At 55.1% G+C, this 13,556-nt stretch overlaps 1 protein-coding gene across 2 annotated transcripts; it reads right to left on the reverse strand.

Annotated features, from left to right (window-relative positions):
* Positions 1-4,313: 4,313 nt before the first annotated feature.
* CRX (cone-rod homeobox) lies at positions 4,314-12,732 on the reverse strand. Of its 2 annotated transcripts, XM_024216360.2 has the most exons (4): positions 12,629-12,732; positions 9,409-9,425; positions 7,188-7,339; positions 4,314-4,937 (listed from the first exon to the last, which is right to left on the reverse strand). In XM_024216360.2, the coding sequence occupies exons 1-4, from the start codon at positions 12,730-12,732 to the stop codon at positions 4,314-4,316; spliced, it is 897 nt and encodes a 298-aa protein (XP_024072128.1). The 2 variants fall into 2 exon arrangements, with proteins under 2 accessions (XP_024072128.1, XP_024072127.1); XM_024216359.2 differs by lacking the exon at positions 9,409-9,425 and having other exon boundaries at positions 12,636-12,732.
* Positions 12,733-13,556: the final 824 nt, after the last annotated feature.

The following is a 13,556-nucleotide window of genomic DNA, read 5'->3' on the forward strand; positions in this document are numbered from 1 at the left end:
GGTCTAGTGGGTTAGAACAGGGGGGCTGGGAACCAGGACTCCTGGGTTCTATCCCCAGCTCTGAGAAGGGCGTGGGGTCTAGCGGCTAGCACACAGGAGCCAGGACTCCTGGGCTCTGTGGGAGCATGCAGATGACAATGGAAGGACACCCCTTTGCCCCCAGCCCTGTGCCATCTGGGGCCGATCCAGCTTGGGCCCTGCTCGGGATGGGACACAGAACGCCGTCAGGGGGGCGCATGTCTGGGACCCGGGGCTCAGAGTTATGGCCTGACAAGGGAGAGGCCACAAGAGCAACGGGAAGGAGGGAAAAGCCCACGACAGAGGCCGGAGATTTTCTCAGGAACTTCAGCCCCCCAAATTCCAGTGGGATTCAGGCACCTTTGGGTCCCCTGGAAACCCCAGCCTGAGCTCGGGGCCCGACCCTGCTCCCACGAGAGTCTGGCCATTGGCTCGGGATCAGCTCCCATTTCCTCTATCCACACGCCCGCAGCCACCGGGCCTGCCTCAGTTTCCCCCAGTGCATTGAAGGCAATTGGGGAGAGGACGGGGTCAAGCTCCTGGAGGGGCAATGGGGAGGGCGACGCTGAGGAGCTGAGGGTGACATTGTGGCCCCATTGAGATGGGGGTGGGGGCGCCCTGAGCAGAGGCTGGTGATTTCGTGACACGAGTGACTCCAGGTTCACTCACAGCTGGGCCCTGGGGGCCGGGCCAAGCCGTTCCTGTGGCTAACGGTGGGATGACCTCATGAACCTGCCTGTGGCGGAGACCTCTGGTGCCTGCCCCACCCAAATCCGCAGGAACGGGGGACTCCAGACAGAGCTGAGATGGGCGTTGGCACACAGCGGAGAGCGCTCGCCGTGGGTGGCTACCCCCCGTCCCCACCAGCCCCCCTCTGCCCTCAGTGGGTTCACACCACGGTCCCCCCGGAGCAGCCAGGAGACATTCCCCCAGCTAATTCGACTGACGACTCTCAGCCCTGACCGGTAGCCACCACTGCTAGCCCAGCCCTGGGCTCCCCACTTCCCAGCCCTGCCGGGGCGCCTCACTCCCGACCCGCAGCCCCTGCTAGCCCAGCCCTGGGCTCCCACCCACCCCAGCCCTGCCAGTGCCCCTCACTCCCGACCCGCAGCCCCCTGCTAGCCCAGCCCTGCTGGTGCCTCTCAATCCTGCCCTATGCCATTAGCTTCCATTAGAGTCCTCACCTGAGTGAAGTGACACAGGTGTGTGAGCATTTTGCAGGATCAGGGCTTAAATTAGCAACCGCAAGAACCAAAAAAGCCAGCCCAGATCTCAGAATCCTTTGCACCTTTATTATTTATTTTTTTTTATTTTTTCAAATCTTTTGAAACCACCAAAAATTGGGGGCTGGTACAGGGAACTGCCTCTCGCTACAACAAGAATAAATATCAAGTCATCCAAAATAGTTTGCATTGAAATTCTGTTTCTCCTACAGACACTGGAGTTTGACACCTAACAAAACTAGTCTAAACCCCCCTCCCTCTACATCAACTTACAAAATAGACTTTTTGTTTTTAAGCCAGTACTTTAGTGCACACAAAAAACAATCAAATTCTTTACAGATATTTATTGTCTCTGATTGTCGGGTTTTTTATTTTTTTTTTGCCCCCGTTTCTTTAAAAAGAAAAACGACTGGAGCAAACCTATGGCTAGGAAAAAGCAAAAAATAAAACATTTCCACAGATAGAGGCGTGAAAATAAAACCAGCTCGTCGCAGGCTGTGGAGACGTGACCTCCTAATGCCGAGGGATGTGGCCACGTTAGCAGCTACGTAGTTGGGGGCGTCTTTGCAAAGGGAAGAGCGGCAGAACTGAAACCCACTGAGGTATCCAGCCGAGAAATAAATAAAAACGGCCTTTGTCTGTGAAGATGGAAACGGGACAAAGAACTACAGAATCGCCCTAAACGAACCTCACAACGTGTCGGGGTTTTATTTACACGCAACAATTCTAAATGAGGCCGGTCAATTCCACAGTGCCCCAGATCTTGTCTCGTCAGAGTCCCCGCTGCAAAGTGCTACCAGAGCCGGAGAGTTTTGCACGGGTGAATGTGATTGCACGAGGCCACAGGAGACGTTCGGGCCCCACAATGAGCTGTAAGGTGGCTGGCTAGGAGACGTGCGTGGCGAGGTGGCTTCTGATGTTAGAACCGTCCCCAGAGCAAACGGCCGCTCCAGTTCACATCTCCAGGAGCCGGGCCCAGCCGGATCTCAGCGGGTCTGCCTCAGGCAGAGACGGATCTGAACCCAAATCCGCTACATCTTTGGGGGAGTTTCTATGCAGCCAGCTTTGGAGAAGGGGAGCAGTCGAAGTGATCTGATTAGAACAGAAAGAGCTGGGTTCTCCACTGTCTTGCACCCACTAGTGCGGAACAGGTGTGGACGGATCCGGTTTCACGCTTTTTCTGCACTAGTGTAAATGCGTGTGCAAGGCAACAGGGGCTGCAAAGCGTCCCCAATTCTCCCCCCTGGAGGGGGGAGGGGAAGCTCTGTGTGAATGCAACGGGGTCAGGTCCGCGCTGCTGGGCTCCGACGTGGCTGGAAATCAGGATGATTCGGGGAAAGCGTCTGGGCGTTCGACAGCGGGGATCCGGGCCGAGTTCCCCCACCTCCTGGCTAGTCACCATCTCAGCTCTCCCCCCCACCCCGCACGAGCCGGGCGAACCCGATCCTGTCCCCCTCCCAGGGACTTCTGCCACCGGGGTCCGAGAGCAGCAGGATCCGAACCCAGGTCGACGGCACCCCTTTCTGGCCCCCGGGGCACGTGCGAAGGGCTCCCAGGATCGGAGCCTCCATGGGGTGGCAAGTTGTGCTTTGCGCATAGACGTTGCCCCAGACCCTCCAAGATATTTCGGTGCCTAACTCCGATGGGAGAGAGATTTTCCAGCCCTGCAAAGAGCCCAAAGGTCTGGTCGCTTGCAACGGGCGGCGCCGAGGCCGGAGCCTTCTAAATCAACGCGTTCCAGTGGATTTGGGGGGGTCGAACATTTGTCGTCACTTTCAAGTTAACCCCCCCCCCAAAAAAAGGGGTTTGCACCCAAAATATCCAGGGGGGAGGGGAAATGGAGGCTAGAATAAAAAGCCACCCTGCAAACAGCCAGGCAGGCCTTGATCCTGGCTTGGGACGCTGGCCTCCCGGCATAGATCTCTCCCCGCCAAGTCGCTGAGTGCGACCCGGTCCCCTGCCCCGCTTGCTAAAGACAGGGGTGTGGCCTGGCCCCCTCTGGGGCGGAGCTCAGCGGCTGGCGTCCCAGCCGGGCAGCCCCTCTCTCTGGCAGGACGTGGCCGGCGAGGTCTCCAGCCAGAGGAGACGGGACCTCAGTTTCGGACGACTGGACTGTGGGCAGCTGAACCTGGAGCCGATTCAAACCCGATGCTCCCTAAGCCGTCCTTGCTGGGCTGGGACTTCGGCACACGCCCTTCGCCCTGGCCCTCAGCTTTGCCCAGCACAGAGCTGTCCATCCACAGATCCCCTGGCCCCCCGCAAAGGGAGGGCGCGACAGAAGGGGAAACTGAGGCACGGGGTGGACCATCTGACACCCAATCATTGGCAGGGCTGGAAATAAAGCTGAGGTGAACTGACGCCCGGGGCCCACTTCTCTAAACCTCGCTCCCTTCCCAGCACCGGAAAGAGAACCCAGGAGTCCTGGCAACACATGCCTTGACCTAACTGCTCCACCCCAGGCCCTACTTCATTCTTCGCTCAGACCCCCCCCTCGAAGGATCAGGCCAGGGCTAGAGAGAAACCGTGAAAGACAGAAACTGGAGCCCCTCCTCCCCCACATGTGCAAGGGGCAGGGGGGGCTACTTCCCACCCAAATCAGCCGTGGCACTTCCCAGCTCCACCCCTGCAGATCCGGGTGCCACTTGGTGAGCGTGGCACAGACGGGGGAGGCTGCCACGCCAGCCAGCCCCCGCCCCGGGGGGAATCCCGGCTGAGACTCCTTGACAGATTTCGTGTCCGGGGCTCGGGCGGGAAGAAAGCCCCGCGGCGCTGCCCGGCTGCCCCTGTGGCCATGCGGGGTGAGGGTCTCACCCACCGAACGACCAATTAGGGCACGTTTGCGGTTGCTCACCAAGGAAGGGCAAGTCCCCGCCGTGATGCCGGGAAACGGGGGATCCCCCCTCGCTCAGATCCCCGACGCCGGTTCCAATCTCAGTCCAGCGACGGACACGGGTCGGAGCCGAGCTGGTTCAAGGAGGGTGTTACCGGGGAGGGGAGGGACGGGCCTTCGGGGGGGGGGGAGGGGGGAGAAACAACGGACAGGGGGTGTCTCCCTGGCTGCCTCCCGCCACTTCACAAGACCTGGAACTTCCAGGAGCTCTGATCTTTGTAATCCAAGCAGTCCGTGGCGTTGAAGTTGAGTTTCCAAGAGGCCGTCTGATCCTTGTAGTCTAAGCAATCCACCGAGCCAAAGCTCAGGCCGGCCGTGCCGAAGCCCTGGCTGGACAGGGAGGCCGGGGACTGGCTGAGGTGGCTGCCCATGGCCGGGGCGGCGATGGGGCTCAGGGCGGCGCCGGGGGCGGAGAGCTGCGGGTGCATGGGCGAGAGGTAGGAGCCGCAGTCCAGGCCGGTGAAGTAGGAGGAGGAGCCAGCGTAGCTCTGGGGGTAGCCGGCGGCCTGGGTGTAGGTCATCGGGTAGGCGGCAGAGCGCTGCATGCAGGGGGTGGCCGAGGAGGCCAGGGGGTCGGGGATGGGGGAGATGGAGGCCGGGCTCCAGATGGAGACGGTGGCGCTGGCCGTGGAGCTGGGGGTGCCCGAGGTGCCGGCGGGCGGGGGGCTGTACTGCCCGTTGGTGCTGGTTTCCGAGCTGGTCTCCCGGGCCGGCGAGCTCTTCTTCTTGGCCGGGCGCGCCTTAGCCTGGCCGCTGCTCTGCTGCTGCTGCTGGCGGCATTTGGCCCGTCGGTTCTTGAACCAAACCTGCCGGGAGAGGAGGGGGATGAGTCACGGAGCTCGGGGGGGGGTCCCTTTGCCCCGGCCATGGCCCGGCTGTAACAGCCGCCACTGTCCATCTCCATCCCCTCCACAATTCCCCTCACCACCACCCTCCTCCCGCACTGAGAGCTAGGGCGGAACAGAGCCAGCTGTGACTGGCATTATCCCCAGAGCAGATAGGGAAACTGAGGCTGCAGGGGGGAGCCTCTAGAAAAAAACCCATAATATCGGGACCCTGACAGCGTCGAGCGCTGGGGATTTCCTGGCAGGAGCAGGGTAGAACTCAGCTGTTTCTCATCCAAAAGTCACCCACACCCACACACCACCCCACACACACCCCTCCCTCCCCACAATCTTTGCCGAACCTTAGCAGTATAGGGCCTAGGATACAGAGTGGCGCATTGCTGAGTCCGTCCAGCAGACGGCAGTGGTGCACACACACAGACACACAAACACACACACGCTGGCTCATTGCCTTACACTCGGCCTCAAATTTGTCCTCCCCCCGACCTGGTGATGTTTCTCTCCGGTCCTTGAGCAACCTCCGTTCCCAGGACTCATCCCTTCCCAGGGTGACTCACAGCCATTCCGGGTCCCTCCAGTCTGCTGCCTGCCCGGTCTAGTCCCAGACAGCTCCGCTGCCGGACGCCGGGGAGACAATTCCCCCCCCCGCCCATGGGCATCGGCAGGAGGTGGCTATTTTTTGTATCCCTCCGAAAACGGCTGCGAAGTTGCTACCCCGGATCCAGAGTCTTTATTTCCAGCATTAGCAGGCGCAGGGCAGATGTCAAAGATTAACGTCTCCCGCTCCCTGGGACGCTGCCCGGAGTCGAAGAGAAGGGGAAGCGACTTCGAAATCCTGCCAGTGCTATAAACCAGGACTCTGCATTCTGGGCTTAGCCCTTCGCTGTCATGTCGGGGGGTGAACTCGCCCCATACACGTCTCCTGAGAAACCCGGACCCCTTCCTGTAGGACGCAGAGGGAGGGCGGCCAATTATCGGGAGAGCTCACGTGGCAAATTTAAAAAGAGTCCAAATTTGACTGATTTCTAATTTTAAGAAAATGGCAGGATTTCTAAGCCAAATCTCGGGCTCTGTTAACACTCAGGGTTGTCGAGGCGGTGGGGCGTTCTGGGTAGCTGGTGAGTCGGCTCCGAGCTCAGGGCAGCCGGGCTCTGTTTACATGGGAAAGCTAAACTGATTTCACTTAAACCGGTTTATTTAACCCAACGCCAGAGGCCGGGGCGAACACTCCGGTTTCGGTTTAAAAGCGGCTTGTTGGGGGATAAACGTTGGGCTGACGCAAAACTGCAATCAAGTCGCCCTGAGGGGTGATCTCCACGCACGGATTTTGTCCTGGTACAACCAAGTCAGCCGGGGGGTGATATTTACCGAGACAGCCGTACCCCGACCAGTTTTACTGGGATGAAAGCGTCTTAAACGGGAGGTCAGCCACTTTGTAGCTTCTGTCAGTCAACGGTATTGCACCCCCCATGGGCTGTTGGCAGGGACTGGGATGGGGGGTTCAGTAGGAGGCGCTCTCCCAGGCAGGGCTGGCCCCGATGCCCCACGGCAGCGCTGGGGGCGCTGTGCAGCAGGGACTGGGGTGGGGGGTTCAGTAGGGTGCGCTCTCCCCTCCCAGGCAGGGCTGGCCCCGATGCCATCTTCCAGCAGAGATGAACACCGCAGACCTGCCCTCCCGTGGCCACGCTGCGAAGAGTCCAGGTATTTACTCACACGCCCAGCTGGGAGAATCACATTCATCCTCCCAAATCCCCCGGCAGCTTCCCTGGACTTCAGTTCCTACCAAGCCCTGCGAGGTTCATAGCACAGCCCCCTGGCTCCTGTCCAGAGGTGGCCGCCTTTCCAGGCTGGACAAACACCCCCTCTTGATACCACACGCATTGGGTCACGTTTGTGGGGCCCCACAAGGGATGTAAAATCTTGTTCCACCTCCATTGCGAGCTGGGATTTCCCCGGCGGCTGCCAGGAGCTGCACCCAGAACTCAGCCTGCTCCCAAACCCCAGCACGCTGCTAAAGGAGAATCCCCATCGGCTGCCAGCAGTATAGGGCTTATGACACCCAGGTGAGCAGTTCAGATTCCACCCAGCAGAGGGCAGCGGCCAGCCATGGGTGCTCACACATACACACTTCCCAGCAGGGGGCAGTAGTATATACACACACGCACACAGACCCCTGTCTGGCCAGGGGTCGGTCCGGACTCCCATCCTCACCTGCACCCGGGACTCCGGCAGGTTGATCTTGAGCGCTACCTCCTCCCGCATGAAGATGTCGGGGTAGCGGGTCTTAGCGAAAAGCGCCTCCAGAATGTCCAGTTGGGCCCTCGTGAAAGTCGTCCGCTCGCGCCGCTGCTTCCGCGGGGTGGCTGGGGGGGGAGGGGAGACGGTTACACCCGCTGGCCTCAGGGTGGGACGGACACGCCGAGGGGGTTGTCCCCGAAGGGGGGGAGCTGAGGAAGCAGGAAGAAGCGCTCCCCCCACGCATCTGTCTCTCCCTGCCCTTCAGCGACCCCCCACCCCGCTCCAGGGCACGGTGGGGGGTGGGGGCAGGCACTGCATTACCGTAATACATCTAATAAATAACATTCAGTGCCTCGTGCTAGGGGGTCCTGGGCCGCAACTGGGGCACTACCGTAATACACCTAATAAATTGCGTACAGCGCCTAGCACCAGGGGGCCTGGCCCGTGACTGAGGTGCTACCGTAATACACCTAATAAATAATATGCAGCGCCTAGTGCCAGGGGGCCTGGCCTGTAACTGAGGTGCTACCGTAATACACCTAATAAATAATGTACAGTGCCTAGCACCAGGGGGGCCTGGCCTGCGACTAGGGTGCTACCGTAATACACCTAATAAATAATGTACAGTGCCTAGCACCGCGGGGCCTGGCCTGCGACTGGGGCGCTACCGTAATACACCTAACAAATAATATACAGCACCTAGCGCCGGGGGGCCTGGCCCGTGACTGGGGCGCTACTGTAATACACCTAATAAATAATGTACAGTGCCTAGCGCCAGGGGGCCTGGCCCACGACTGGGGTGCTGAGGTGCTACCGTAATACACCTACCAAATAATCATAATCATTCAGCCCTGGGATTTCTGGGCCACTCCACAGCTCAGAGCAATTTGTTACCAGCAAAAGAGACCTTGGCTAAGGCAAAGCCATTGGTAGCTCGGAAGGCAGGAGAGTCTAGTGGTTAGACCACCAGGCTCAGGATCAGTGACCTTGGCGGAACTGGGCCATCGTCGCTCTGTGCCTCAGTTTCCCACCCGCCCAGTGGAGATGATGAGGGCTCCGCCCATCGCGTGGCAGGGGGAGGGCGGGCCGTTATTTTGGCGCGTTTGTTTCAGCGTTATGAGGGGTGGGTGGGTCTGGAAAATCCCCCCAAAAACCCGGGGTGTGATTTACGGAACAGGCCTGCTAGGGCTTGGCCGGGCTGTGTTACAGCCTGTGAGGGGCTCGGATGCTCCAAGGGGGGTCAGAGCCGCCCGTCTCTGTCGGGGCGAAGGCCCCAACAGCCTTTCCCATGGCTCTGTCCTGCAGATCAGCCATTTCCGGTGCAGTCGTTGGCCTGGATGCATGCAGAGCGGGGCCGGAGGATGCAAGGAGGGGGCTGTGGAGATGCCAGAGGGACCCTGGCTGCCCGGGGAGGTGATTTAATTGGCCATTCCGGCTCGGCGCTGCTTTCGTTTGCACAAGTTGCCATGTGGCCATTTGCACCAGGACAAAGTGAGGGAAAAATGCCACCATGAGAGGGTCACTCTCATTGCACTAGGGCGAGTGGGTGTGCAAGGGGCAGTGCACTGCACTGGGCTGGGCGTGCAAGGGGCAGTGCACAGGGGAATTAGACCCTTTAGTGCACCTACTCCTGATTCACACCCGTTGCACTGGAGAGTCAGAGCCTGCGGAGAGTGAGCCCACGGAGTTTTAATGACTAGTGACTTTAGACCCCTCCTTATTTTGAGTCTCCACCTGCCTTTCGGGGTGCAGCCAGGGGGAGATGTTTAGCACTGTGTGAAAATCAGATCTCTTTTAGGAGCCTCAGGTTTGGTCCGTCTAATCCCAAGTCACTTTTGAAACTCACGCCCGTGTGGCCACGCATCGCACGTGACGCACACCCAGACTGCTCGGGGTGCGCGTGCATTGGGACGCGTGGTCGAGATTAGAGGAACCCTGCACTAGGTCACACGTTTGCTCAGCATTTCTCCTGCGTCCCTGCTTAGAGCCGGGAGATCCTATAGCTGGGTCCGGTTCAAAGCCGGGAATCCAGAAATCCCCCGCAATGTTGGGCCAAGCTTGGATCTGAACTTTCTCGCCGGCGTCATCTCTGAGAAACACATTCAGCTTCTCAGTTTGCAGCTTGTGCTGTCATCTGCACCCGGGCACCACTGAGTGTAACACACCAGGGAACCGGAATGACAGCCGTTCGCACCCGCATCGCACGAAGCCGGCTCGTCCCTTGCCAAATTTGAATTAGCTTTAGGAAAACCAAATAAATATGCACAGACATGTCCAAATCATTGCAATTTATTTATTGCTAGCTAGTAAATCTGCTGTGACAAGTGATATTAACAAGGATCACTTGTCACAGCAGACTTACTCAGCCCTGCCAAGCCTGGGGACAAATTAAGCCCTATGGCTGCAAGAAAAGCCCCTGGTGGCCGCATGTGGCCACAGCGGCCGCATTTGAGACACACTGCGAGTCTACAGCCATGAAGCGTGGAATTGTCTAACATGTGTGCACACTAGCTGCATCTGGTAGCTCAAACAGGGTTCGTCTTATGTAAGGGAAAGAGATCCTATTCTAACCCCAAAGGGTCTCAGAACCACCAACCCCAAACATTCAAAAATCATGGGGCAGGTTCCCCAAAAACCATGAGATTGACTTAAAAACCATGAGATTTTAGGGGGGAAAATAATAAACGTTGGGTTCTTTTTATTTGCCTTCTGCTTTTCCAGCCTTCATGATTTCCAATGAAACCTCTAAAACTTTTAGGACTTTAATTAATATATCAATAAAAAAATAAAAATCATAAGAGTATATTTAATTAATATGATTCCATTAATATTTCTAAAGCTTTTACAGCTTTAATGAAGATACTTTTAATAAAATAAATAATAAAATAATATTGAAATTAATCGCATTCTGATTAAACGGCTCAACTTTTTAGGGGGATAATTAATATAGAATTAATAAAATAAATAATAAAATAATGTTTTAATTAATATCATGCTGATTAAACTTCCCAAACATTTGGGGCTTTCCGTATATTAATATTAAAATAAAAAATAAAATGATATTGTAATTAATAACATTCTGATTCAACTTCTAAAACTTCTAGGGCTTTTTTATGCTTTTGTATTTGTTGTGACAATTATGTACGTTAGGGGAAGGGAGAGGAATCTTTAAAAATGTGAGGACATTTTGAGCAACAAAAACCAGGAACAAAATGAATTTACAGTTCTGACAAAAACAATCGAAGCGTTTGCCAGACGTACAAAGCGCATCGCAAAGGTGTTAAAACCCTTGCCTTGATGTTGAATCAAAAGCAAATAAAAGGAAATAGAAGGGCTTCTTTTTAAAAAGGGGTTGAATTTTCTAAACTTTTCCTCTTCCAAAAATGTTTTCCAACACTTTATCCAATTGTTTTAGAGAAGGGTCCAACTCTGCGAGGTTCAGTGAACGCTCACTTCCACGGCCTAAATTCTGGCTTTAGTGAAGCTGTGAAGATTTACCCGTAAGATCTAACTGCAGGATTGGGGCCCTGTTCTGATCAGTTGCATATATCTGGATTTTACATGAGTTTTGAACTGAGACTACCACACACCAGGGGTTCTCAACGTTGTTCTTTCTGAGGCCCCGTAACATGCTATAAAAACTCCACAGCTCAGCTGTGCCACAAGAACTGTTTTTCTGCATATAAAAGCCAGAGCCAGCGTTAGGGGGTAGAAGCAGGACACTTGTCCAGGGCCCCACGCCACAGGGGGCACTGAGAAGTTGTTCAATCTTTGGCTTCAGCCCTGGGTGATGGGGCATGGGGCTCCGGGCTGCAATTCTGCACAGCGGGGCTTTGGCTTTCTGCCCTGGGCCCTAGTGAGTCTAATGCCAGCCATGCTTGGTGGACCCACTGAAACCTGCCCGCAGCCCCCCACGGGGCCCCGGACCCCTGGTTGAGAACCACCCCGCACACCACTAGGGCCTCGTTGCTGGTTTGAGAAGACGGTAGATTTAATCAGATCCATTTAACGTTCAGATTGTGTTTTCTTCCAATCCCACAATTCACTGTCGAGATGCGTTTTTCTCTTGGTTCGTTCGGACACTGAACTGGGCGTCAATTCTCTTTGATGTTCACATTTGGAGTCCCTACCTTTGCCTTCAACTCTCTACTGCTCTTTAGATATTTAGATATTTTGTTTCCTCCGATCAAGTGAAAATACCACGCGGCCCACAATGCAAGAGCCGATTGATACGCACGACTTTAAGTTGTGTTGATCGGCTGGCCGGAGAACAGCAAGGAGATTTGGGGACTTAAATCATATGACATAAACAATGGCATTAAACCCCTATCCTGGGGAAAGCATCCGTGGCCAGGATACCTACTGGGCTATCCGGCTTTTTAGCAATTGATTTCTACTGATGATGCAGCTTAAAGTTTGTAAACAAGTGAACTGCTGAGTTTCCATTTCCAACTCAGCTTGCGTACTGCTGACTTTAAAGGTTGAATAAAGCCCAAACGACAATAAACTGCTTGCAGGCCAGCGTTCGGAGTTTCAATTAGAGGGAGACATGAATGCAAGGAGAGCAGAAAGCCACTGATCACAAATTCCCACAGGCAACCCTTGGGCTCTCAGGTGACCTCTGTCAAAGTATCTCTGAATCATATTCTATGAATCAAACCCCAATCTCTTCTAGGCGACTATTTCACTCTGACAACTGGTCACTCTCCAATAATCATAATGAAAAGGGAAAATAAATGGATCACAGAGAGTGGGTGAAATAAACCAATTATTATACAGTGAGCAAAACACTCTCTAGAATAACTGGCTGATCTCAGTCGCTATAGAATAACTGGCCTAGCTGACTCGGCCAGTGTCACGGTAACTGGTTTATTTAGCTGTATTTATAATAATAACCAAATGATTTTGCTTTCTTTCTCTAGAATTATAACAACAGCTGTTTGCTTTTTCCAGTGCCTATAGAATAACTAGTCTCCTTCACTCACGCAAGATAAAGCTCAGGACAACGCTAACATCTCGCCGAGAAAAATGAATTTCTTTGATGTGTGAAATAATTGTAACTGGCCTATTTCACTCACTCGATTGAACAGAAACTGGTGTCCTCAGCTCTGTGCGATAAGAAGCAGGGTCTTTTGCTGGCAATGGAATAGTAACTAGTTTATTTCACTCTCTCTACAATAATTGGTTTCTTTCCCCCAACAACCACAACAGGGTGACCAGATGTCCCGGTATTTGGGACTTGGTCTTATATAGGATTCTATTACTCGCCACCGATTTTTCACACTTGCTCTCCTCCGCTCACCCTAATCCACAACCCACTCCCCAGAAATTGACAGATCTGAAACTGACGGCAGGTCCTTCTGTGGCCTCCGGGACCCTAGTCTCTGAGCACCCACAGGGGAATCGCGGAAAGGCACTTACTTGGGTATCCCACGGCGGAGTGGAGCAGGTCCATGCCCGGTCCCGCTAGGGTTAACCCATTGACTGCGTAATGAGGCTGCTTCATATAGGACATCATGCTCAGGAACTGGCGATCCCGAAGGGGCTCCTTCTCCTGTCGCCCACCCCGGAGGACTGGGATGCTAGGTTATTCCAATCCGCTCAGCTGCCCAGGCTCGCTGCACAGTGGGGAGAGGAAAAGACACACCCAGAAATTGTGGGCACCCTCCTCTAAAAGCGGCCAGGGGGAGCTGAGGGAACGGCTCATCCAATGGTGAGAAGGCAGCATGGGGACTTCACACCTTCAAGGGACCAGGGTTGAAGGAGACTTTGGTTAACCCTTTAATCCACACTTCCCTTCCCATTAACTCAATCAAGCCCAGCAAATCTCCCCGCCCTCCCCCGCACTGGGCCAAAGACAAACTGCTGTGGGCATGGGGCAGGAGAAGCGGGTGGCTACAGGCAAGAGACACAAAGAGGCATCTCCGGAAAGGTGAAGGAACATCAGTCCATACCCCTATAAGAAAGAAGGACTCCGGTCAGTTTCCATTCAGTAGGGTGGGAACTTCGGCACAGTCCAGTTCCTTTGAGGTGTAAATCACAGATCTGCTGAAGAAGTGTGGGGGAAGCGTAGGGGCGGGTTGGGTTTTTGGCTGATTGTATCAGGCTGGATCCTCAGCTGGTGTGAACCAGACCAGATTTGCTCGTTAACACCAGCTGAGGGTCTAGAACTGGGGATGCAGCTGTTCCGATTTAGGCCAGCTGGGGGTGTGGGCCCAGGATCATCCGGGCTTCCAGGGCATAGGCTAGTGAAGAAATGTACAAAGTTGGAAGACCAGGATTTTGCGAACAGAATAATTTCATGTGGTCAGGTGACCAGAGCGAGACCCTGTGGGGGTGGGA

This window comes from Terrapene carolina, unplaced genomic scaffold, assembly GCF_002925995.2.
Source record: "Terrapene carolina triunguis isolate 2854851 unplaced genomic scaffold, T_m_triunguis-2.0 Scaffold517, whole genome shotgun sequence".
NCBI lineage: Eukaryota > Metazoa > Chordata > Testudines > Emydidae > Terrapene > Terrapene triunguis.